The sequence below is a fragment of the Dioscorea cayenensis genome, chromosome 16 (assembly GCF_009730915.1).
Source record: "Dioscorea cayenensis subsp. rotundata cultivar TDr96_F1 chromosome 16, TDr96_F1_v2_PseudoChromosome.rev07_lg8_w22 25.fasta, whole genome shotgun sequence".
Taxonomy (NCBI): domain Eukaryota; kingdom Viridiplantae; phylum Streptophyta; class Magnoliopsida; order Dioscoreales; family Dioscoreaceae; genus Dioscorea; species Dioscorea cayenensis.
The window spans coordinates 13,814,782-13,840,939 of record NC_052486.1 but is presented as its reverse complement, the minus strand read 5'-3'; the positions used below and the strand labels follow the sequence as shown (position 1 = coordinate 13,840,939).

The following is a 26,158-nucleotide window of genomic DNA, read 5'->3' as shown; positions in this document are numbered from 1 at the left end:
AAAATGATCTACGACGTAAATGTGTGCTTGTTTATGTTACCTCGATGAAAAACATGGATTCGAGAGTGTTTAGGGCCGGTATTGTAGAAGGTATTGCAGCAATTTACTGTAGCAAGTACTGTTCATAGCTGACCAAGAAATTGAATTTTAGAGAATCCATACAAGTGTGTGGAAATTACCCATGCTCGTGCAAAAAAACTTCACAGGGGCGTGTGGATGCCCGATTCCACCCCGTTTTAAAAGCCGATTTTCATCCTGATTTCAGCATTCTTTTCTCCATCTTTTCCCCAACTTTCAAGAGGACTGTGGCTAGGGTTTTGAGAGGTATTGGCAAGGGTTTTGGAGAGGTTCTACAACTTCGACATCACGCTCCACTTGGAAGAAGGTTATTGGGGGAGCTCTAGTCGGCACTGATCTGGCAAGGTGTGCCCTGGGCTAGAAAAGGGGACCTTTGGAGGAGACGAGGCCACTCCAAAAGACCATCAACATGACTATCGAGGGGGTTTTTCTATGGATTACTTGTTTTTACATTCGCTTTCATTGTTGATTGTAACTAGCTCTATGTAGAGCTAAACCCCTTAGTGGGTACTTGGATTTGTGAACCTTAGGATTTATTTGTTTCATTAAACCTTTTATTATGCTTTCCTTAATTAATGTTTTAATTGAGTTAGAATATTGAATGTTTGATTGATTGAATGCTCCCTTAGAGTGACACTAGGGTTGAGAGTTCACCTTGGTAACCGTTGTGAATGAGTGACACACAATGAGAGTTAGGCAAAGCTAGATTGGAGAGAGTTGAGAGGGTGAGTCGAGAGGTAGTGGAGCGTCCTCTTTCTCCTTCGACGTGATTTATTCTACCACCATTTCTTTGAGTTCTTTGCGGTCATAATAGAGTGAACTGGCTAAGGGATGACCTTCCGCTGGGGCTTAGTTGCAAAGGCAACGGAGTGAAGCGTTGAAGTAAATTTAGCACCTAGGGCTTAATTGTGACTAGGGACCTCTCACGTGGACCTAATGGTTATGTCTACATCTAGGAAGAGGGTTTATCACTTGGAATCTCTAGAACTCCATGCAATTCTATACAAGTGCGAGTTGTGGAGATTGTTCGATTTCTCCACTAGGACATCATATAGAGTTAGTCACGATTGACCTTAGATTTGTTACCGTGTATTGAAGGATTTCCACGACTCATTAATGTATTAATTTGGAAGCATAATAGTTGGTTCTGCACTTGAAATGATTGTCCTAGGCGGAACAATATCCGAGTACCCCATTTATATCGATTGCCGTATCTCTCATTTACTTGTGCTTCTCTTTCTTGTTTCTTTTATTCTTGTTTACACTACATCTTATCAACACAATCATTATTCATTTTTACTTGGTTAGGTAGAAATTCAAGAATTCTTATTCCCTACTCCCTGTGGATACGATACCCCATTCATCTGGGATTATTACTTCGACAAACCTTTGCACTTGCGGGGTTCTTGTCAAGTTTTTGGCGCCATTGCCGGGGATTAGATGTTTAGAGATACTTTGCACTTTGCTTCTTAGCTATTCATCATTCATTCTATTTCACATCGTCTTATTCTATCATTATTCTGATTTGTTTTGATTTCAGAAAATAATGATTGACATACCCGAGTTATTCGCACACTCACTGGAATTGTTGAAAATATGGAACAAAAAGTTCAATTGTTTGTAGTACAAGACACACCGTGTTATTTCATGAGTGAGCCACACACTAGTCACCATCCCGTGGAAGAATCAGTTATTGATTACATGGCCAGAATTCAAGATCGGAATTGTGAATTAGAGAATGTGTTGGACCAGTTTGAGAAATCCGCATTGGCATCTATGAGTGATCACTTAGAAGAAAGTTTGGAGAGGGTCCTTGCTCAGTTTGACTTGTCTTATTATGAACGAAAGGTAGAAACATTTCTCTGTTGGTGTGTCAATGTCCAGAAGGGAAGATTTATGGGATGGAATCATTGATAGCCATTGAAGACCACACACAAACACATTCACAAGTGGAAGAGCAAGAGAATGATTTTGAACAAGAGGCACACAATTTTGAAGAAATCGACAGATTAAAGGAAAGCAGATTGTGGCCGTTAATTGAGGAACTGATAAGTGCTTGTGTGATATGAATGCGAAGCATTCTTTCCTTATGTTGAGCATTACCTTTCTCGGGTTTTTACATTAATATGTGTGTTTTTATGTTACTTTTATGTAGGTAGGGTTGTGAAACCAATTATGAAGGAAAGAAGCCAATGTGGATCACAATGCACCAATTTTGGAGGAAATCTTGCTAAGGTTTAAACGCGAAGATATAAGTCGGGTGCGAGATGCTAGAGTGTGTGCCAACCTCCCCGTATTTGAGTTTGCACAAGCATTTGGAGGGGCACAAGGGCAGTCACACTCAACAATTAAGACTTATGCACATAGAACAAGATCTCCATCAACTTATCTGTCATTGAAGAAGCAAAGCGATCCACGGCATAAACGTGTGCCCGTTTATGTCACCTTGATGAAATGTGGATTCGGGAGTATTTTTGCCATAGGACTGTAGTAGATTACTGTTCACAGCCGGCCGAAAATGACAGTTTCAGAGAATCCACACGGGCATGTGGAAATTACACACGCCCGTGTGGAAATTCAGCACAGGCGCGTGTACCGTACACGACCGTGGAGTCGCCCGATTCCAGCCCTATTTAAATCCGATTCAGCCCCGATTTTGGTATTCTTTTCTCCATCTTTTCCCCAACTTAAGAGAGGGCTTCGGCTAAGGTTTTGAGGGTATTGGCCAAGGTTTTGGAGAGGTTCTACAGCGCTAACATTGTCATTCCTGAGGAAGAAGGTTGGTAGGGGAGCTTCTGTCGAGGCGTATCCTATACCGGACGAGGGAATCCTTGGACGACGAGTAGAAGACTCTCCGCAAGACCATCGACACGACCATCGAGGGGGTTTCTTTATGGATTCATTGCTTTTACATTCAATTTCTTTGATTGTACTTAGCTCCATGGAGAGCTAAACCCCTAGTGGGTACTTGGGTGATTGTGAACCCTAGGATGTATTCGTTTCTTTGAACTTATTTATTATGCTTTCAATAAATTGATGTTTATTGTGAGTTCCAACATTGAGTGCTTGATTGTTTGAACATTTCCCTTAGAGTGACACTAGGGTTGAGAGTTCTTGTTGGTAACCTTGTGAGTGAGTGACACACCACGAGCGTTAGACAAAAGCTAGGTTGGAGAGGGTTGAGAGGGTGAGTCGAGAGTGCAGGGAGGCGTCCCCCTTTCCCCTCCGGCGTGATAGATTCTACCTCCGTTCCTTGAGTTCTTTGCGGCCATAATAGATTGAATGGTCTAAGGGATGAACCTCCGCTGGGGCCTAGTTGCGCGTGCAATGGAGTGAAGCGTTGAGGGGATCTTAGTATCTAGGGCTTAATTGTGGCTAGGGACCTTCCGCCTGGACCAAAGGGTTAGGTCTATAATTAGGAAGCGATTTATCACTTGGATTCCCTAGAGCTCATTGCAACTTTATCCGAGTGCGAGGTTGAGAGGTTATTTAATCTCTCCTCTAGGACATGAATAGAGTTAGGCATAGTTGACCTTAGATTTGGGACTATGTATGTAAGGATCTCCATGACTCACCATTTAATTGATTAGGAAGTATAATAGAGAGTTCTTGCACTTGAAATGATTTTTCCTAGGTGAAGCATCATCCGAGTACCCCATCTTTATCGATTGCCTTGCCTCCTCCTTACTTTTGCTCTCTTACTTGTTGCTTTTAATTGTTGAGAATTGAATCATTATCACACTTATCATTGTTTATACTCCACATAGCTAAGAATCGAATTAAGTGTCTTTACTCCCTACTCCCTGTGGATTCGACCCCCCTCACCCGGGATTATTACTTCGACAAACCCGTGCACTTGCGGGATATACGCAAGGGGATCTTGTCACCAGGCACACGTCTATGTGGTAGGCTATAAAACTTTTCTTCATCGACGTATCTTTGAGAGGTCTTGCAATCTTCACAAAGAGAAGAAACATGAAGATGTGGTTGCCTTTGTGCCCTTCCAAATAGTGAATTGACTTGAATCTTCTTGGAAGTTGGCACACATCTCCACGTTTATGAACTCCTCTCGTGTCTTGGTCCTTAAATTGAACAAGAACTCCCAACATTGTGTCTTTATAGCCTATCTTTGCTTCCTTTTTACTCTTCAAGGCATTCACAACCTATATGCATAAAAGAACACCAAATACACAATATGAGACATAAACCATCGTAAAAACGATGCTCAATGCATGTAAAACATATATAAAAATATGTCTACTCAAGCACTTATCAGCTCAAATAGCCAATGGTGGTTGACCTTAGTTGCAAGGATTGTATTCTTGAGTTTAGTAGAATTTCTAACATTGAATGTTTTCATGCTCTAGTTCTTGCTTGAATTTCTAGGAATTTTTGCCCGATTTACACTTAGTGCACTACTCACCTTTTAAACTCTTTTGAAAACTCAAGTTCCATGTTAAAGGAACTAGTTATAGTTGTTTCTTGTGTTAAATTCTGAACCAAAAAAAAAAGTTTTATTGTTTATTTGTGCTTGTTGTGTGGAAAGAGCTACCACCTATGAAGTATGAAGCTACTCTCATAAGTCAAATACTAGTTATGCCCTAATGAGAGAAAGAGCTATCTCATAGGATGAGTGAAAGCTACCACTCCGATAGAAAGAGCTACCACCTCAAAAGTGTGAAAGCCACCTTAGCGGCCGCTTTGGAAAGGGCTACCTTAGAGGATGTGTGAAGCTACTACCATCTTTGAAATTGTTGTCACTTTTGTAGATAAATAAGTCCCTTGTACTTAGAACTTTGAGGAGTATACTTTGGGTTGACTTGAGTGAGTTCGTACACGTACACGACTTCGGGTTTTGTTTCCTTTTTGATTCAAGTTTTTATCTAGAGCATTGATTTTTTTGTATTTAGTGTTGAAATTTCCCTCACTTGTAGAATGCTCTCTGTGTATATTTTGGTGAACCTAAGGCCAAGCACTTTGAATATTTTCTTCATGGATGCACATAACGTTTTAATTTTTGCTTGAGGATAAGCAAAATCTTAAGTGTGGGGGAGTTTGATAAGTGCTTGTGCGATATGAATGTGAAGTGTTCATTCCTTATGTTAAGCATTACTTTTCTCGGGTTTTTACACTAATATGTGTGTTTTTATGTTACTTTCATCCAGGTAGGGTTGTGAGGCCAAGTATGAAGGAAAGAAGCTAATGTGGATTACAATGCACCGATTTTGGAGGAAATCTTGCTAAGGTTCAAACGCGAAGACATAGGTCGATGTGAGATGCTAGAGTGTGTGCCAACCTCCTCGTATTCGAGTTGGCACATCCATTTGGAGGGGCACAAAGGCAGTCATACTCGAGCATTCCGACTTATGCACATAGAACAAGTGCTTCACCAACGTGCCTATCATTGAAGATGCAAGTGATTCACGACGTGAACATGTGCCCGTTTGCGTTACTCCGATGAAAGTATGGATTCGGGAAGCTATTCAGGCCGGATATTGTAGCAGAGCACTGTAGCAACACGGTAGAAAGTACTGTAGCAATATTGTTCATAGCCGGCCGAGAAAATAGGAGTTCAGAGGATCCACACGGGCGTGTGGAAATTATCCACGCCCGTGCGGAAATTCCCCACGGGTGCGTGAAGTATCCACGCCCGTGTAGTCACCCGATTCCAGCCCTATTTAAAGCCGAATCAGCCCCGATTTTAGTATTCTTTCCTCCATCTTTTCCCCAACGTAAGAGAGGGCTTCGGCTAAGGTTTTGAGGGGTATTGGCCAAGGTTTTGGAGAGGTTCTACAGCTCTGACATTGTCATTTCTGAGGAAGAAGGTTGGTAGGGGAGCTTCCGTCGAGGTGTATCCTATACCGGACGAGGGAATCCTTGGACGACGAGTAGAGGACTCTCCGCAAGACCATCAACACGACTATCGAGGGGGTTTCTTTATGGATTCATTGCTTTTACATTCTATTTCTTTGATTGTACTTAGCTCCATGGAGAGCTAAACCCCTAGTGGGTACTCGGGTATTGTGAACCCTAGGATGTATTTGTTTCTTTGAACCTGTTTATTATGCTTTCAATAAATTGATGTTTATTGTGAGTTCCAACCTTGAATGCTTGATTGTATGAACATTTTCCCTAGAGTGACACTAGGGTTGAGAGTTCTTGTTGGTAACCTTGTGAGTGAGTGACACACCACGAGCGTTAGACGAAACTATGTTGGAGAGGGTTGAGAGGGTGAGTCGAGAGGTACAGGAGCGTCCCCTTTCCCCTCCGGCGTGATAGATTCTACCTACATTCCTCGAGTTCTTTGCGGTCATAATTGAGTGAATGGTCTAAGGGATGAACTTTCGCTGGGGCTTAGTTGAGCGTGCAACGGAGTGAAGTGTTGGGTGATCTTAGTATCTAGGGCTCAATTGTGGTTAGGGACCTTCCACCTGGACCAAAGGGTTAGGTCTATAATAAGGAAGAGATTTATCACTTGGAATCCCTAGAGCTCATTGCAACTCTATGCGAGTGCGAGGTGTTGAGATTATTCGATTTCTCCTCCAGGACATGTATAGAGTTCGGCATAGTTGACCTTAGATTTGGGACTATGTAATTAAGGATTTCCACGACTCACCATTGCATTGATTTGGAGGCATAATAGAGGGTTCTTGCACTTGAAACAATTATCCTAGGTGGAGCATTGTCCGGGTACCCCATCTTTATCGATTGCCTTACCCCCTTCTTTACTTTTGGTCTGTTACTTGTTGCTTTTACTATTGAAAATTGAATCATTGTGACACTCATTATCATTCTTTTATATAGCTAAGAATCGAATTAAGTATTTTTATTCACTACTTCCTGTGGATTCGATACCCATTCACCCGGGATTATTACTTCGACAAACCCGTGCACTTGGGGGATATACGCAAGAGGATCTTGACACACTTTTCCCTTACAGCCAGTGCAACCCTTGCATCGTGCGATTGCGTTCTTTCACGCTCTTCCTTCATTCGCTGCTTAAATGAATTATGATAGAGTAATTCATTGCTTGAAGCTTAACTTTCTAATAAATAAGAAGTAAGATAAAAAAAGAAAAAGAAACAATATCATAACCCCTACCCTTATTCTTTCTGAGAATCATAAATTCCGGCTTCACACTTAGTTGGGATTTTAAATTGAAAGAACTATAGCATCTGCCCTTACTCCACCAACAGTATTCTTATCAGGAAATGCTGCATCGGATGCTTCTATATCAACTCTTTGTTTCTTAATCTCTTTCTTCAAAAATTTTAATTCCGCTTTTGATGCTTCAGTTGATCCTTCAGCAGACCTTTCTTCGGCTTCCTTCCCTGCCTGGGATTTGTTTGAAAAAAAGAAAATTCGAAGCTTGATCGGTATCATAGCCTGGGACTTGAAAAAGCTTGTTCAACCCGCCGTGAAATGCCCTTCTCGAAGATTATTGAGTTGGTCGAGCAGCTTCCCGTTCATTCAACCGAGCATCTTTGAGTTTGAGCTTGCTTTTTATTTGAGTTTGAGTTGAATGAGTCGGGAAGTCTTCCAAAGGTCTTGTTCCTGTAATAAGTCAAGATAACTTAAACCCCTTATAGCTGCCATTGGGTCAAGTCAAGATTTGAAACTTCATATCTCATCCCCGGTACCAGATGCATTTCACATCTATCTCGCATCCATCGAGAGCCATACTAAGTCTTTCCTCACTCGATCTGACAGTTCAGTTCCCTTTGTATCTGACGTTACAAACTAAGTAACTCATCCAGCTAAACTCGACCTGAGGGTGCATCCTCCTTAATTAAAGGTCACCTAGTTCGCTTCGCCACATTGATTTCAAAAGGATCTGCACTCACATCCCCCTTTAACTCACAGAATTTAGCAAACCAAGCCGGAGAATACAAGCAGAAAGGGGCTGCGCAAAGCCTTCGGTGTGTAAGCGCAAGCCAGATAGGAGCACACGTGGGAATACGCGTGAGGCTAGCGGAGTTAGGGAATTCTCATCCTCAAGCAGATTTACCTGAAAAGCGTGATCAACATGGAAAGCTCTTATTTGGAGCGTCTCGAGCATTTTTTTGTTGAGCCTTCCAACCTTGACCATGAAAAAAAGCTAGCTTCAAGCTCTATTGTAGCCTTTTAGTCGTCAGCAGGGAATGATTCCGATTGAATTCCCTCTACCTATGTTGCTTCTTCTGTTCAAGATTACTTCCCAACCCGCCGCCCTGGTTCTAGATTCAGATGCGTCTTTGGATGCTCCTTTGCTGTCCGCTCAAACGTACCTTTCTTTGGGTGAACATAACATGTATTCTTTTCGATACAATACAGTAGACTGAACACCAACCGAAATGTAAAGCGCAGTATATTAAGTCAGTCAAACAGGACTCAACATTGATCATTAAGCGAATCGGAAGCTGCTAAATCCTCATATCATAAGCTTCGCCTGTGACTGTCCTACTCTTCCAAGTCAGTTTCGAATCTTGACCCACAGTTGTAGTTTACGTTACAGCTGGATCGGTTGGTTCGTACGGAATAAGAGAAAACCTTTTCTGAAGTTTTGTTGCTATTTGATCGATCAATGCGGAGCTAGCTGCATGAAATCACTACCGAGATCTCGGTGCTACTGACCTGCCATAAGAGTATTGAGACTATCACAGGCTAGCAGTAAGAAGTCGAACCTCGTGCTTTCAATCCTGCTACCTATAAAATATAGACTCCGATCGCTTGCAAACTTGCTGCCCTCCCCGCTAGCCTTTTTCTTTGTTCTTTATTGTTTTGTCCCCTCAAAGAGTGACCGGGTTGGCTCAATGGTTTGTCCATCGGTAGTCTCTGGGATTGTTTCAGCTTAAGATTGCGATTGATCAGGTGATAAGTAATGTTTTGAGGGTACCACGACTTAAGCGCTAGGTCTGGACTACTATACTTGAAAGAAAGGTTGGAGGAACTCTTGTCCCAGTGAATTTCTTCCTACTCTGTTTCCTTCTCTATTAAGGGCAGTGGGTCTCATAGCAAACCAGTCGTTCATCTCACTTGGGTTATTGTTAAGTGTCTGGTGTTGGTTCCGAGAATGCAAAGAAATCAATGCTGCAAAACTTCAATCTTTGAGCAAGGTGGGTTGGTTCGGGTGGGGAAGGAAGATGGAAATTGCTATAGAAATAGCTTTAGAAAAGCGTTAAGAGAATAGCATGAACTAAACTATATGTAGAAAGACCCAGATGTGAAACTCTATAATTAAACATCCCTAGCGGCTCCCTCCCTGCCCCTCGAACGCTTCGTTGCACGTGATTCTAGCGTATGCTCAGCTCCTACCAAGCACTAAGCACAAAAGAATGCTGCGCTACCTGGATCAGCCCTATTCTAGGTCACCTTCTACCCTCTTCCTCTCCTCTGAGTTGCCAATGGAAAGAAAGTGAGTGGGAATGTACTATTCATTTACCTACCCGTCTCAGAACACACTACATCGAGGTCGAACTCGTGCTTTTGATCTCCTGTTGTGCGAAAAACAAGAAAATGTTATATTATAGAAGGAAGCGTGATATAGGAGCATCTAACGCACATTGAGCGAGCAGTTCAGGTCACAGGCATAGAGACCTTGTTTCATCGGTTTATCCTTATTAGATAGAAAGAAGTTACTAGACTAGAAAAAAAAACTTAGATCTTCAAGCTGGGTCTAGAGAGATTGATTCCAAATCTGAAGAGAAAGAAGAAGCCATAATGAAGAACAAGGTCGGGCAAGCCTATTTCCATGAAAGGAAGGTCCCAGGCCTCTCTGACCTACTGTGAGCTTAGCAACGGAGTATGCCCAGTATAAGGACAGGTGGCATAGCGATCCCTCATCTACGTGATTTGACACCACATCTCGACCAGATCGTCCCTGCAGAGCATCTTTTCTTTGGAGCAAATTCCTTTTCAGTAGTTAATGTTAATTGAGCCGTGTATCATGAGTCTTAGGGATCTGGCTCTTCACGAGACCTTATTGGTATGGCTACCATAACACTGACAATGCGAAGTCACAGGTTGACCTCCTGAGGATTTTTCTTCGACTCCGTCCCTAGAACTTGAAGCTAGCTTTGAAACAATGGCGGTGGGCTTGGAAGGAAGGACGATAACGACGAGATCTACTATTGATGGAGCAAATGATAGAGCGGCATGCAAGCATTTCGAATAGATTGGCGCTAAAAAGAACTCAGCAAGCAAGAGCGCACTCGCAGCTGCAAGCAAAGGCATTAAGCCGCCAATGTCACCGAAGCTACTAATATTGGGATCTATACTAATCCAATGCCAAAACATCAAGGGGGACAAGTCAACACTCAGAGACCTATACCGGTACAAACTAATCCAGGACCTTATGTCAGCGCTTACACCATCCGAGCTTGCACTCGCATAAAATCAAAGAAATAGGTAATTTAAATTCAACACTCCGCAGTCACTTTCTTTGTCCCCAGGAATCAAAGATCCAAAAGCAGACAAAATCACTATTGAACCGGACCTCCTCGCTGCCGTTCAATTCAATACAAGGAAGAGGAAAATTCGATAGGTTGAAAAGGTTAAGAAGGAAGAATGCATCCGAACAAATGCATCGGAAGATGAAAATGACCCTTTTTTTAAATCCCTTCGTCACCTACTAGTGAGCCAGAAAGCTTAGGGACACCTCTCCTTCCTCTCCCCCTTATCTTATATAGATAGAGTTGCTTTTGCTTTCTAGCAGCCTTTTAGCACTTCTTCTTATTCCCCGCTTTCTCTGCCCTGCCGCTTTCCTTTCCTCAAATCTTCTTTTTTTATTGGCACTTCAATCATGCCAAAAGATCACTCCCTTACATACCCAACTTCATTTAGACTAATGTTTTTCATATAAACAAATTAGCATATTCAATCTAAAGCTAAAAGGGATTCAAATGAAATCATGATATGATATTTACATCACATTCATCTTTTCATCTAGTTTTTAAAAGCAGAGAGTAGGTTAGCATAGCTTAGTCTAGAATGTCTTCTTTGTACTTGTCAAATTTTTTTTTCATTCAAGTGATTATAATATCTAGGGTACCCTACACTTGTTTGTGTAGCGTAGAAGAAGAAGAGAAGACAACCCTAAAAACGTCTTTTAGAAAGCGAACTCTACGCCTTCGCCACACCGGCTAGTGTGTAAGAAGGGGAAAAAGCTCGCGAGTCCATTATTATGCCGGACTGCCCCCAAGACTCCAACGGGGAAAGGATGATGAAGAACGCTAAATTGAAGAACAAATGAGAAGAGCGCTAAGTAAAGGTGGTGAGAAAGCAAGGAAAATTCTATGAAGAATCTTCTTTGATGACGGGCCACCAACACCGGTAAAGGGACGATCGAACTACCAAGAGGAAGAACCTAAGGTAGGTTTTTCTTGAAGAGGATGAGAGAGGTTCAATCATAGGAGGAAGACAGGATTTTTTTTTTTTACCAATTGGACTTTATTTATTTGGAAGCACTGTACCACTTTCGGAGGACTGATCGTCCTACATGATGGCACTTTTCCCGCATTTGGAGGCTTGTTGGAAGTGAATGGATGATTTGGAAATGAAATTCGCCACTCTACAGCACTTCTACAGATGTCCAAAGTAGGGACTTTAAGATAGAGATATAAACTGGAGGCCTTCCACAACACTTGACTGAGGATTCCGGGCGATTTTGAGCAGTTTTCAGTGTTGGGGTGATAAACGGAGTCATTTTTTTAGTCTAAAACCACTCCAGGGACACTCATATTAGCTGTAACAAAAGAAAGAGTGACTTCTGTTGGGGGGTAAAGATACACATTGGCTTGAGCTTTCAATAGGCATGCTTCCTGTCGTAGGTTACTCGATAAGATATGTACGAGATAGATTTTTTTCACATCTTACGGAGTCCACGGATGCATAAGAAGAATACTCTATCAAGCAAGATAGTAGTGGGTGCTCTCATTTCCGTATGATTTTTCTCTATCCTGTTTCCGCTTCTTGTCCAGACTTCTAATGCTCTTATAGTGAAGACTGAAATCCTGAGCTTGTAGCCGAGACAGGGGACCAAAACTTGATGTCTAAAAAACTGGCCTCTCCCTATTCTGTGCGGGCCTCTTTACTACTTGAGCTTCTAACTGATCTTGTTGGTGCTTTATGTATGGCTAAGGTTAGGGCTCTATATGAAATTCCAACATGGTTTGAGAGAAGGGTTAGATTGTCTATACTACATATAAAGAATGAATCCAAATCACTCACTAGCATGAGAAGGCAAGGAAAATAAAGATAGACTGGCGATGACTAAGAATATTCTACTCGCAAAGCAACCCGAGATCAAGAGTCCGCCTACAAAGTACTTTTGAGACCTAGAGGACTAGATAAAAACCGTAGATTGAAAGGGCCTGGACTCTCGTGAACTTAAATAAAGGTAGGAGATAGATAATCGAGCTAGGGGCAGGGCTTGAGTGAGTGGACCGATCTGCGCCCCACTCTCCAATTCCTAAAGGGACCTGATTAAGGAAGTAAAAGCGCTTACGCATCTTTTTCATTTAGTCGGGGACGTATGCTATTTTTCACTCGTTGTAAGTCAAGTCCATCTCAATTTTGATAGAAATGAGTAGGAACAAGCTGAAGTTAATGATAATGAGAAAGTTGGATAGATAGTATTCTCATTCCAAAGACTCCATCAGTTAGGTTCTTTTGCCGATAGATATAAGTTCGGGATGGGGGATATTGATTGGAGATTCCATCCGCCTATCGATCAATCATTCTCTTGCATGCAAATCTTGAAGAACCTAGTGGATTTAGATAAGGAAGAAGGTCAAATAAAAGCGAATTGATACCGCTTGAGAACCCGCTACTAATGTAATGTGTCCTCTGCTTCGATCACAACAGGCTAATCTGTAATAAAAAGCTTAAGAATTAGGAAAACCCAAAGCAATCCCATAGTTACTAAATGTTATGTTGGTGCCACGGATTCCACCCCTACTAGCTACCATCTATATTATGATAACGCCTCTACTATCAAAACAGTACTTGCTGGATAATCATAGCTTGATGAGAATTTCCCAGTGGTGGATCGAGTATAAGGCCCGCCTAGGCTGATTCTAATTCACCATCCCAAGACTGGGATTGAGTTCTGACCATAAAATGAAACTATCATGCTTTGATGGATGGAAGGAGCATTCAAGACTCTCGAGGTTGGACGGAGGCCCCTCTTATCAGTCGGGAGTGAGTTGTGAATTATGGTTCTAAGGCTTGTGATATTCAATCTAAGATATTCGTAATAAAGATACGGATAGAAAGAATTATTGGCTTTCTCAATCGCTTTCTCGGCCGAAAGAACAACTCCTAATTCCCATCTCAGTAGCTTCATCTTCTTCGGGAGCTATTCATCTCAGTCCGGATCATGACACTTCTTGGAAAGATGGGTAACCACTCAAGGCTTGTTGGATTGGGCAGCAGAAAGATCGAAATTGGGCGGAGAGCCAGGAAAGAAAGACTTTACTTCGTTCGGGAGCTGATAATGCTTATGCTACCGCACCGGGAGGGACAAAGAGGCTTACATGCCTTATTTAAAAAATGGAAAACACGTCTTTCTGGGTGGGGTATTGAATCATTTCCCTTCCCCCATTTAGTGAGAAAGCTTGTGGTTGTAAACCATGTGTCATGCGTGCCGTGGTCATACGTAAAATGACAGGTAAGTTGGTGCTTACTGAGGTAAGGAATCTGATCGCTCTGTCCTAGCTAGAGTTTTGTGTTACAAGTAAGTTGCCTTATTCTAATAACTCAGTATCGCTTTTGTCGTTGAGAGAGGCTTAAATCAAACTGGTCTATAATTACAGTACTATTTCGTGAGTATAGTTTTTGGATTTTTCATACATGGGACTGACCTCTTACCTGTCAGGGGTATTTGAGTTTTTGGCCCATGTCTACTTATAAGCTAAGCCAGACGGAACGGTCTTGAGTGGAACTCCCCTTTTAGGGTTTCTGGGGTTGGGAGCCCTCAGTAGCCCACGGAGCGGTAGGACATCTAATCTTTCGTTTATAGCTAGCTCAATCTTATTCGGAATGGCAGGTCCACCTGCTGAGGGGAGGTATTGGCCATAAGCCCTACTTAATTTCTCCAGCTGGACTTGAGTCCCTTCAATATTATCCGGCTGGAGAATGTTTATGAGTAGAATTTACCACCGATAGAAGACTTCTCGTTCGAGAAGTTGGGGATTGGATCGGACTGGCCAGCTTCTGCCTATTGATATGCGATGCCCGGTCTACTATCTTCTTCATACGGGTCGGGAGGGAATCACTACCCATATTTGAGGCGCCGTCTTGGCCAGCAAACCCTGAGGATGAGGGGGGTAACTAGCTCCGAGTTTTCATCCGCTTCTAGGGAGGGACCAACATCCGATATGAAGGATTCTCTGCTCCGAGATGGGACCGAAGGGAAGAAAACAATAATGATTATTTAGGGCAGCCACTCTTAAAGTAAAGATTGACTCTGCGTTGGGGAAGCTACTATACCTATAGTATAGGCGGGAAGAGTGCCGGATATAATATCACGTAGGTTGTTATCAGCATACGCACCCACGATTGGTTATCTGTATTGAACAAGTGCGAAAGCGGCTTCAACCTTCCCGGCGAACTACACTTTTCGTACCCGCTGAAGTAAACCGATCAGTGATTTGTTTTGTATTTGGAACTAGCCACTCGTTCCTTTCCACTGCCGCCTTAGTTTGATGTTTGGTTCCAGCGACAATGAGCTCTGGGCAAGTGCGATACGTCATAAAAAAAGAAAAGGGAAAGAAGAGGAGTTAGAGCAGGGAACAATGGACATCCACGCCTGGGAAAGAAAGAGTAGAGTGACGCGAAGGACCTAACGCTACTCTCAAATATCGATCGCGGTCTATTGTGATTAGGAAGGTGTTCAGTCTACCACAAATGAAAAAGCCTATCGAAAATCATGCATTGAATGCCAATCAATCCCATCAGACTTTTTGTTGGAAAAACCAAGGCCAAGTCTATTCAAGTCTCTATATTGATTTTCGCGAGCAGAGCAGAATGGAATGGAAATTCCAATGATTGAACAGTTATTCAGGAGATTAAACATATATCTTAGTCATCCAGATCAGGAACCTGAATGGGTGAGATACGTTTATAATGACCTTAGAGATCAGGACCTAATGGCTAGACTTCAGTATTTTCTTAAGGACGAGGAAATGGAGGATTGTGAATTCAACCTGCCTCGTCTAAGAGAGATTTTTTTTAATCTAACGAGAGAGCAAAGAAAGAGTCCATTTTATCACCTAGTCTTTCCTGATCAAATGGACTATCTTCAGGAAATAGCAAGAATGAGTGCTGAAATGAGGATCAAGGACGGCAACGGCGGCAGCCCACTTGAGCAATTTTCCATTCACCCATTAATTCTGATGAAGATAGGCAACTTTTATTTCTCATTCACAAATCCATCCTTGTCTATGCTGCTCACTCTCGGTTTGGTCCTACTTCTTCTTTTTTTTGTTACGAAAAAGGGAGGGGGAAAGTCAGTGCCAAATGCTTGGCAATCCTTGGTAGAGCTTATTCATGATTTCGTGCCGAACCCGGTAAACGAACAAATAGGTGGTCTTTCCGGAAATGTTAAACAAAAGTTTTCCCCTTGCATCTCGGTCACTTTTACTTTTTCGTTATTTCGTAATCCCCAGGGTATGATACCCTTTAGCTTCACAGTGACAAGTCATTTTCTCATTACTTTGGCTCTCTCATTTTCTATTTTTATAGGCATTACGATCGTTGGATTTCAAAGACATGGGCTTCATTTTTTTAGCTTCTCATTACCTGCAGGAGTCCCACTGCCGTTAGCACCTTTTTTAGTACTCCTTGAGCTAATCCCTCATTGTTTTCGTGCATTAAGCTCAGGAATACGTTTATTTGCTAATATGATGGCCGGTCATAGTTCAGTAAAGATTTTAAGTGGGTCTGCTTGGACTATGCTATTTATGAATAATCTTTTTTATTTCATAGGAGATCTTGGTCCTTTATTTATAGTTCTAGCATTAACCGGTCTGGAATTAGGTGTAGCTATATCACAAGCTCATGTTTCTACGATCTCAATCTGTATTTACTTGAATGATGCTACAAATCTCCATCAAAATGAGTCATTTCATAATTGAATAAAAACGAGGAGCCGAAGATGTTAGGGGGCTACAGCTACGCTTTTGCAGCTCGTTGACTTTACTTTACGACGTTGGTTTCGGTTCGATCCACTATCCTTTTTGAAGCGGATAGTTCACAGTGCTCATTCTCCAACCGGAAAAGCCAACTCATCATGATGTTTCCACTCCATTTTCATTACGAAGATGTATCACGTCAGGATCCGTTGCTCAAACCGAATCACGCCAACGTTATGGAAGTTCCTGGATCGTGTGAAATCAGATTAGTACCAAAAGCAGCCTCTGATTTCAGAATCAAATATGGAAAATTGGCTATGGAGATTCCGCGCGGTCAGAGATTCATACAGACACAAAGGGGCCCTTATTTCCAAGCAGGAAAGTCGTTTCGATCCAATCCATTCTTGGGGTCCGAAAAAGACACAGGATATGTCAGTGACTTTGCACGACAAAGCGCTCTCCGAGGGCATGGAATGTCTCATTTTTTGGTCAGAATCTCGACAGTAATGTCTATGTTAGATTCTCCGGTCGAAATACGGGAAAACCCCATTCAATTCTCGATGGAAACGGAGTTTTGCGAATTCTCCCCGGAACTGGAAGATCATTTCGAGATCTTCGAGCATATTCGAGGGTTCAATGTGACTATTGTCACTTCGGCCAACACAAAAGATGAGACTTTACCACCGTGGAGCGGTTTTTTGCTAAAAGATGAGGGGGAAACAAAGTAAGATGTCGGAAAAGCGAAATATACGAGATCACAAACGTAGATTGCTCGCGGCTAAATATGAATTGAGACGAAAGCTTTATAAAGCCTTTTGTAAAGATCCCGATCTTCCGTCTGATATGCGGGACAAACATCGTTATAAGTTGTCCAAGTTGCCAAGAAATAGTTCCTTTGCACGAGTAAGAAACCGATGTATTTCCACGGGTCGCCCTCGTTCCGTAGTGGAGTTCTTTCGCATTTCTCGTATCGTTTTTCGTGGATTAGCATCTCGAGGTCCTTTGATGGGCATAAAGAAATCGTCTTGGTAGCAACCACCAAACCAATAGAACAAAGGTTAGTTAGCCCTGCAGCTGGTCCACAAGCAAGGGTTGTAGGTCCATTACCGTCCGGCTACGGACCTAACGGAGTCATCCCAACTCTCGGATCGGAGATGCTAACGGGACGGGAATCGAAGTGGGGGACCTCTCCGCCGCACCTGTCCCCCCAGACATAGACTACATACAGGGTAGTACTGTTGGAAAGATAGAAGATCACCGCGTGAACAACATCTAAAGTAACGAATGTCACTCCCGAGGGATCGACCACTATGATCAAGAAATTTTCTAATAGAACTCTTGTTCATGTTCACGCCGGAGTGCTAAGGTTGTTCCCACCATTGAAGTCAGAGTCTGGGTGTGGGCCCGCTTACTCTTACTAATAGAATATAGAATAGGGCCTTCCGAATGAGAAAGACAAAAAAGTTCTTCGTTTCGTTGGTAGAACCAAGGCCAATATCATATTGACTCTCTCTCGCCCAATAAGAGTTTCCGAGAGTGACTTTCTGAAAATTCTCTCCTTTCCAAAGCTCCACAAGGCAGGCAAAAAGAGTAATAGGACAACAAGCAATTTGCTTTAATTTGAGTTCTTTCTTTGTTGAGATTGAAATCGACGTTCTTTTGAAAAGGGGTAGGGTAGGTAGGAAAAACTTCTTCATGAAAGGAGTTCCTTACTTTTCTTTCTTAGGTTTCTTCTAGTCGTTTGAAGCCTTAAGAAAAGAAACCGGCAGTTTTTTTTTCCGAATGACGTTATTTCGAGAATCAACCAACCGACAAATCCGTAGCCCAGGTGATTCACTGCCTCCCTCTCGCCAAAATGGGATGAATCTTCTCATGCAGTTTCGGCGCAGCGAAGCCAATTTCCATCAAGGCAAGGGGGTAAATAAGGGGGAAGAGGAGTTGTCACGATAGAAAAGAGAAATGACTATAAGGAACCAACGATTCTCTCTTCTTAAACAACCTATATCCTCCACACTTAACCAGCATTTGATAGATCATCCAACCCCGAGCAATCTTAGTTATTGGTGGGGGTTCGGTTCGTTAGCTGGTTTTTGTTTAGTCATTCAGATAGTGACTGGCGTTTTTTTAGCTATGCATCACACACCTCATGTGGATCTAGCTTTCAACAGCGTAGAACACGTTATGAGAGATGTTGAAGGGGGCTGGTTGCTCCGTTATATGCATGCTAATGGGGCAAGTATGTTTCTCATTGTGGTTCACCTTCATATTTTTCGTGGTCTATATTATGCGAGTTATAGCAGTCCTAGGGAATTTGTTCGGTGTCTCGGAGTTGTCATATTCCTTTTAATGATTGTGACAGCTTTTATAGGATACGTACCACCTTGGGGTCAGATGAGCTTTTGGGGAGCTACAGTAATTACAAGCTTAGCTAGCGCCATACCTGTAGTAGGAGATACCATAGTGACTTGGCTTTGGGGTGGTTTCTCCGTGGACAATGCCACCTTAAATCGTTTTTTTAGTCTTCATCATTTACTCCCCCTTATTTTAGTAGGCGCCAGTCTTCTTCATCTGGCCGCATTGCATCAATATGGATCAAATAATCCATTGGGTGTACATTCAGAGATGGATAAAATTGCTTCTTACCCTTATTTTTATGTAAAGGATCTAGTAGGTTGGGTAGCTTTTGCTATCTTTTCTTCCATTTGGATTTTTTATGCTCCTAATGTTTTGGGGCATCCCGACAATTATATACCTGCTAATCCGATGCCCACCCCGCCTCATATTGTGCCGGAATGGTATTTCCTACCGATCCATGCCATTCTTCGCAGTATACCTGACAAATCGGGAGGTGTAGCCGCAATAGCACCAGTTTCTATATCTCTGTTGGCTTTACCTTTTTTTAAAAGTATGTATGTGCGTAGTTCAAGTTTTCGCCCGATTCACCAAGGAATTTTTTGGTTGCTTTTGGCGGATTGCTTACTACTAGGTTGGATCGGATGTCAACCTGTGGAGGCACCATTTGTGACTATTGGACAAATTCCTTCTTTCTTTTTCTTCTTGTTTTTTGCCATAACGCCCATTCCGGGACGGGTTGGAAGAGGAATTCTAAATTCTTACACGGATGAGACTGATCACACCTGATCAGTGAAAAATTCTTACACCAATCATTTTTTCATTTACGATACGAGTGAGTATTACACCAAGAATTGACAAGCTACTGAGTTTGAGGCCTTGTTGATATAGCGTAGATAGGGAAAAAGACTATACTATACTATAGGCTCAGCCTCTCGCGCTTATGTATTAAGTAAAGTGAGAATGTGCGCTTCCTAGCTTACTCGCCGCAGATAGTCAGTCCCCTTCTATACGTGCAGATGGCCTTGAGAGTGATGTTTATGGTGTTTTAGTCATAGACACGATCATGTGCGTTGTCCCATGGTTGTGTGAGCTTCACAACCAATACAACACGCCCTTGAGTTGGACTTCACCAAACGTTTAATGAGGAATTCAGGGGAGTATTGTTTTAATTGCATTCCCGCACACATTATGCTTCTATTGATGCTATTTTTATTGTGCTTACATGTGTACATTGAGGACAATGTACATCTTAAGTGTGGGGGAGGGTTCACCTTATACATGACTTATACTTGTGTTTTCATGAGCATGCTCTTTGTTGCCAATGAAGGTTCACCTTAGGGTTAAGAGTTTAATTCTTAGTTTTTTTGGAGGTTGTAAACATTGGATTTTTATTATGCTCTAGTTTTTCATCCAATTTTTCTTGAATATTTTTTTGTCTGTTTGCTCTTTGTGCACTTTTTCTCACTCATGAGACCTATGAAGACTCTAGTTCATTATGTTTGGGACTTTAGTGTGCTAGTTTTTTTATTTATTTGGAAATTGTTTGTTGTTTTGTACATAGGGGGTGGAAAGAGCTACCACTCATGATGTATGTAGCTACTCTCATAAGTCGGATACTTGTTATGCCCTAATGAGAGAAAGAGCTATCTCATGGGATGTGTGAAAGCTACCACCCTTGGTAGAAAGAGCTACCACCTCGAAAGTGTGAAAGCCACCCGGGAGGCATCTTGGGAAAGGGCTACCTTAGAGGATTGTGTGAAGCTACTACCTATTCTTTTTGTTCATAAATAAGTCCCGTTTTAATAAGAACTTGGTAGTGGACATAGTGTTGACATGAGTTGAGTTTTTTCACACACACACGCATTCGGATTTTATCATATTCATTTTTGATTGGATTGTTTGCTAGAGCATTGGTCGCTTTTGTCTAGTGTTTGATTCTCTCCATGACTGTAGAATTTTTATTCTTGTACTCATTTGGTGAACCTAAGGCCAAGCACTTCTCTTTTTCTTTCCATAGGTATAATGTTTAATTTTTGCTTGAGGACAAGCAAAGACTTAAGTGTGGGGGGTGTTTGATAAGTGCTTGAGTAGACATATTTTTTTATATGTTTTTACATGCATTGAGCATCATTTTTTTACTGTGGTTTATGTCTCATATTGTGTATTTGGTGTTCTTTTATGCATATAGGTTGTGAATGCCTTGAAGAGTAAAAAAGGAAGCAAAGATAGGCTATAAAAAGACACAATGTTGGGAGTTCTTGTTCAATTCAAGGACCAAGACACGAGAGCGAGTTCATAAAGCGTGGAGATGTGTGCCAACTTCCAAGAAGATTCAAGTCAATTCACCATTTGGAAGGGCACAAAAGGCAGCCACATCTTCATATTCCTTCTCTTTGTGAAGATTGCAAGACCTCTCAAAGATACGTCGATGAAGAAAAGTTTTATAGCCTACCACATCATGTGGCCTTAAGAGAAGAGTGTTTGGATCGCGTTTTGTGAAAATAATGTACCAATTTCACTGTAGCGATCTTGTAGCGAAATTCTTGTAGCGATGCGTGGAAATTCAGCGCGCCGCGTGGAAATTCTTGCAGCCACGCAGGGCGCGTGGAAAATCCACGCAGGCGGCGTGAGGGCACGTGACGAGGCGCGATCTAAGGCCTTTAAATAGCCCGTTTTGCCCTATTCTTTCTCATCTTTTGTCCGCTCTTGAGGGTGAGACGGCTAGGGGTTTGGAGAGGAGGTCTTTGCGGCTTTGGGCGCTTCGTCACCAACTTTGATCGATTCCTCCTCCGTCATAGCATCAAGGAAGCCACCGGTGAATCTAGCTTGGAGTGGGTCCTTCAAGGCGTCGAAGCTCTCCATCAAGGCCATCAGTTCATATATAAGGGGTTTATTTCTATGGTTTTTAATGTACTTTCATTCATTGATGGTGTGTTTTTGTATGTTGCTCCATGGAGGGCTAAAACCCTAGAGGGTATTTGGGCTTGTGAACCCTAGGATTCTCATATTTTGTGGATTTGCTTTGTGTTTCTATTTAATCCGAGTTTGATTAAGTTTCATTCTTGATTGTTTAATGCTTGCTTGCCTTATTGATCTTATGGTTATTTGGTTTGCATGATTTGTTGCCTTGGTGGGAGAGAGATCTCCATTAGGGTTAGAACCTCAAGATTGAAGAGGGTTGAGAGGGAGAGTCATGAGATAGTGAAGTGTCCCCTTTCTCCTCCGATTGGTGTATTCTATCTCCATTCCCTAAGCTCTATGCAACCATATTTGGTGGGAGGCGTGAGATTGCTCAATTTCTCTGCAGGGACCTTGTAGGGGTTAGGATCCTTCACGGGAATTAGGGGTTGGATCAATCTTTAGGAATTGGATACAGTTTGGAATCCCTAGAGTGCTTGCGGTCATATGTGGTGTGAGGTGTTGAGATTGAGCGATTTCTCCACGGGACCTCGTAGGGGACTAGTATCGGTGATCTAGAGATAGACCCGATTATGTTTGGATTTCCACGACTTAACTTACTCATCATAGAAACACTTTGCTTATCCGGTACCTAAATACCAGATCCTAGGGGAAGCATTGCCCGAATACCCCACTTTTCTATGATTGAGATCTCCATCCATTTTAACCCTTGCATATTCATCTCCGGCATTCACTTCTTAGCACATTAGATCACCACACCTTTCCATTTATCATTAGGTTAGAAAGCGGAGAAGAAGTTAGTACTAGTAGCCCACTGTTCCCGTGGATTCGACTACCCACTCACCGGGTAATTATTACTTCGACACCCGTGCACTTGTGGTTTACACACGCATATTCGGACGTGTCAGGCGTGTGACATCATACACGCCCGTGCGGTCGCCCAATTCTAGCCCTATTTAAAGCCAATTTCAGCCCTGATTTTGGTATTCTTTTCTCCATCTTTTCCCCAACTCGTGAGAGGACTTCGGCTAGGGTTTCGAGGGGTATTGGCCAAGGTTTTGGAGAAGTTCTATGGCTCTGACATTGTGATTCCATTAGGAAGAAGGTTGGTAGGGGAGCTTCGATCGAGGCGTATCCTATATCGGACGAAGGAATCTTTGGACTGATCAGTAGAGGACTCTCCACAAGACCATCGACATGACAATCGAGGGGTTTATTTATGGATTCATTGCTTTTTACATTCGATTTCTTTGATTGTATTAAGCTCCATGGAGAGCTAAACCCCTAGTGGGTACTTGGATGATTGTGAACCCTAGGATGTATTCGTTTCATTGAACTTCTTTATTATGCTTTCAATAAATTGATGTTTATTGTGAGTTCCAACCTTGAATGCTTGATTGTATGAACATTTCCCTAGAGTGACACTAGGGTTGAGAGTTCTTGTTGATAACCTTGTGAGTGAGTGACACACCATGAGTGTTAGAGCGAGCTAGGTTGGAGAGTGTTGAGAGTGCACGGGAGGCGTCCCCTTTCCCTCCCGGGCGTGATAGATTCTACCTCCGTTCCTTGAGTTTTTTGCGGCCATAATAGAGTGAGTGGTCTAAGGGATGAACCTCCGCTGGGGCCTAGTTGCGCGTGCAATAGAGTGAAGCGTTGAGAGGATCTTAGTATCTAGGGCTTAATTGTGGTTAGGGACCTTTCGCCTGGACCAAAGGGTTAGGTCTATGTTTAGGAAAAGATTTATCACTTGGAATCCCTAGAGTTCATTGCAACTCTATGCGAGTGCGAGGTATTGAGATTGTTCGATTTCTCCTCCGGGACATGTATAGAGTTAGGCATAGTTGACCTTAGATTTGGGACTATGTATGTAAGGATTTCCACGACTTACCATTGCATTGATTAGGAAGCATAATAGAGAGTTCTTGCACTTGAAGCGATTATCCTAGGTGAAGCATTATCCGAGTACCCCATCTTTATTGATTGCCTTACCCTCTTCTTACTTTTGCTCTTTCACTTGTTGATTTTATTGTTGAGAATAGAATCAATTTCACACCTATCACAATTGATCTTCCACATAGCTAAGAATCAAACTAAGTATTTTCACTCCCTACTCCCTGTGGATTCGACCCCGCTCACCCAGGATTATTATTTCGATAAGCCCGTGCACTTGTGGGATATAAGCAAGGGGAACTTGTCATGTTTTTGGCGCCGTTGCCGGGGAGTAGGCGTTTAGAGATACTTTGCACTTTGTTTTCTTAGCTATTTACCCTTCATTCTATTTCATATCTTCTTATTCTATCATCATTTTTATTTTCTTTTTCTTTACTTTTGGTGCAGCTCCAGGTTATGACCCGAGGAATCCATTAATATTGATTGAAGGAGACCTTGAGCTTGAACGTACACTTCGAATCAAAGGGAAAGAACCTGTACAAGAACAGCCTAATCCAGCTGATTTGGAAGTAGAAGGATCTGACAACATGGTAGAACAAAATGAGCAACAACAGACACTATCCGATTATGCGGACCTTCGATGTTGGGGACACAATCGAGTATTGTGCGTCCCCCAATTACAGACTCGAAATTTCAAGCTAAAGCCGCCATTCATCCATATCTCGCAGTGAGTCCCACACAATTCAATGGTTTTGGCCGATGAGGATCCAAATAGTCACATAGAGAGCTTCCTCAAGGTGTGTGACATGTTGAAGATAAATGGTGTGACGGATGATGCCATCAAATTGAGAGCCTTCCCATTTTCCTTAAAGGAGAAAGCAAAGCAGTGGCTACACTCATTACCTAGGGCATCAATCACTACATGGGAGGAGATGGTAGAAGCTTTTCTAGCCCGTTATTTCCCTCCCGGAAAATCAGCAAAGCTTAGGAATGAGATCTCATCCTTTATGAAGTTGGAATTGGAGTCTCTATTTGAGATATGGGAAAGGTTCAAGGAACTCCTGCGCAAGTGTCCGCAACACCGATTCCCGGAGTGGATGATTGTTCAAACCTTCTACAATGGTTTGAACCCGAGTACGAGGTAACTCTTGGATGCGGCGGCAGGAGGTACCTTAGGTAGCAAGACCCCCGACGAGGCTCGTCAATTGATTGAGGAAATGGGGTTAAATAGCTACCAGTGGAACGCTAGAGAGAAGAAAAAGGTGGCCGGTCTCCATGAAATTGATGCGGTAACTTCATTGGCGGCCCAAGTGGAGAGTTTGAGTAAGAAGCTAGATCTTATAGCTTCGAATAGAGTGGCGGCCGTGACCAATTGCACCGGTTGTGGTGGAGGACATGCTCCCTCCGATTGCCCAATTGTCATTGGTGATGTTTCTTCAGTTGAGAATGTTGACTTTGTAGGTAATGGAATGAGACCTCAAGGGAATCCATACAGCAACACCTACAATTCAGGTTGGAAGAATCATCCCAACTTTTCATGGAGTAATCAAGGACCATAGAAGACCATGGGGCCATCGGGGTTCCAACAACAACAACAACAACAAGCCCCTCAAGTGGAAAACAGAATTTCTGGTTTGGAAACCAGAATGACGGATTTGGAGAAGCACTTGGCTAGATTTGTTCAATCGGCAAATACAAGGTTTGAATCAGTTGAGGCTACACTTCACAATCACATCGCCTCCTTGGACAACCTTGAAAATCAAGTGGGGCAAATTGCGAAATCTCTTTCCGAAAGGCCACATGGAAGTTTACCAAGCAACACGGAAACGAACCCGAGAGAACATGTGAAGGCGATCGCTTTGAGAAGCGGTTGTGAGGTTGAAGGGCGGCTTCCAAGTGAAAAGCTGAAAGAACACGCACCCGAGGTCGTAGAGGTTGAGAAGGGAGCAAACAAAGAGAAAGAGGTGACACCCCCATCTTTCAAGCCAAGAATCCCTTATCCCTCTAGATTCAAGAATGACCAAGGGGATGCCCAGTATAAGAAGTTCCTGAGTTTGTTCAAGTAACTCCACATCAACATTCCTTTTGTTGAGGCTTTGGCTCAAATGGCTAAGTATGCGAAGTTCTCGAAAGACCTATTGACCAACAAGAGGAAATTGGAGTAGAGTGCTTCAAATGAGTGCTTGATGCTTCATGCTCGGGTCGTGTTACAAAAAGAACATGCCGAACAAGAAGAAAGACCCGGGAAGCTTCATTATTCTGTGTAACATCGGCAACTTAGGTGAGGAGAAGGCATTGGCGGATTCAGGGGCAAGTATCAACATCATGCCATACACTTTCTTCCAAAAGCTAGGCTTGGGTGAGCCTAGGCCTACTCGGATGACTTTTACAATTGGCGGACCGAGCAGTGACGACATCCGAGAGGCATCATTGAAGACGTACTTGTCAAGGTGGACAAGTATATTTTTTTCCGTTGACTTTGTAGTGCTAGATGTTGATGAGGATGCAGATGTACCCTTGATACTTGGGAGACCGTTCTTGCGGACTTCCAAAGCATTGACCCGACATGGACGGGCGGAGAGCTCACATTGAGAGTCGAGACGATAAACTCACTTATCTCCTTGCTTTGAAGCCATGCGGCATTCTCTCGATTTTGATGACACTTTGTATTTTCTAGACACTACTGATGAAGGCATTGGCGGATTCAGGGGCAAGTATCAACATCATGCCATACACTTTCTTCCAAAAGCTAGGCTTGGGTGAGCCTAGGCCTACTCGGATGACTTTACAATTGGCGGACCGAA

At 42.6% G+C, this 26,158-nt stretch overlaps 3 protein-coding genes and 1 non-coding gene across 4 annotated transcripts; 3 read left to right on the top strand and 1 right to left on the bottom strand.

Moving 5' to 3' along the window:
* Positions 1-14,058: 14,058 nt before the first annotated feature.
* On the top strand, positions 14,059-16,215 carry LOC120279094 (ATP synthase subunit a-like). The gene has a single exon (XM_039285954.1). The coding sequence runs from the start codon at positions 15,090-15,092 to the stop codon at positions 16,191-16,193; it is 1,104 nt and encodes a 367-aa protein (XP_039141888.1). The 5' UTR covers positions 14,059-15,089; the 3' UTR covers positions 16,194-16,215.
* A 103-nt stretch (positions 16,216-16,318) lies between these two features.
* Positions 16,319-16,951, top strand: LOC120279095 (60S ribosomal protein L5, mitochondrial). The gene has a single exon (XM_039285955.1). The coding sequence runs from the start codon at positions 16,349-16,351 to the stop codon at positions 16,916-16,918; it is 570 nt and encodes a 189-aa protein (XP_039141889.1). The 5' UTR covers positions 16,319-16,348; the 3' UTR covers positions 16,919-16,951.
* On the top strand, positions 16,860-17,253 carry LOC120279096 (ribosomal protein S14, mitochondrial). The gene has a single exon (XM_039285956.1). The coding sequence runs from the start codon at positions 16,899-16,901 to the stop codon at positions 17,220-17,222; it is 324 nt and encodes a 107-aa protein (XP_039141890.1). The 5' UTR covers positions 16,860-16,898; the 3' UTR covers positions 17,223-17,253.
* A 7,081-nt stretch (positions 17,254-24,334) lies between these two features.
* Positions 24,335-24,441, bottom strand: LOC120279809. The gene has a single exon (XR_005542110.1). It is a non-coding gene; the product is annotated as a small nucleolar RNA R71 (small nucleolar RNA).
* Between the last annotated feature and the right edge of the window lie 1,717 nt (positions 24,442-26,158).

Bases quoted from the DNA above. Each gene is read 5' to 3' on its own strand.
- LOC120279094 (XM_039285954.1), top strand. From the start codon at position 15,090: ATGGAAATTCCAATGATTGAACAGTTATTCAGGAGATTAAACATATAT.
- LOC120279095 (XM_039285955.1), top strand. From the start codon at position 16,349: ATGATGTTTCCACTCCATTTTCATTACGAAGATGTATCACGTCAGGAT.
- LOC120279096 (XM_039285956.1), top strand. From the start codon at position 16,899: ATGAGGGGGAAACAAAGTAAGATGTCGGAAAAGCGAAATATACGAGAT.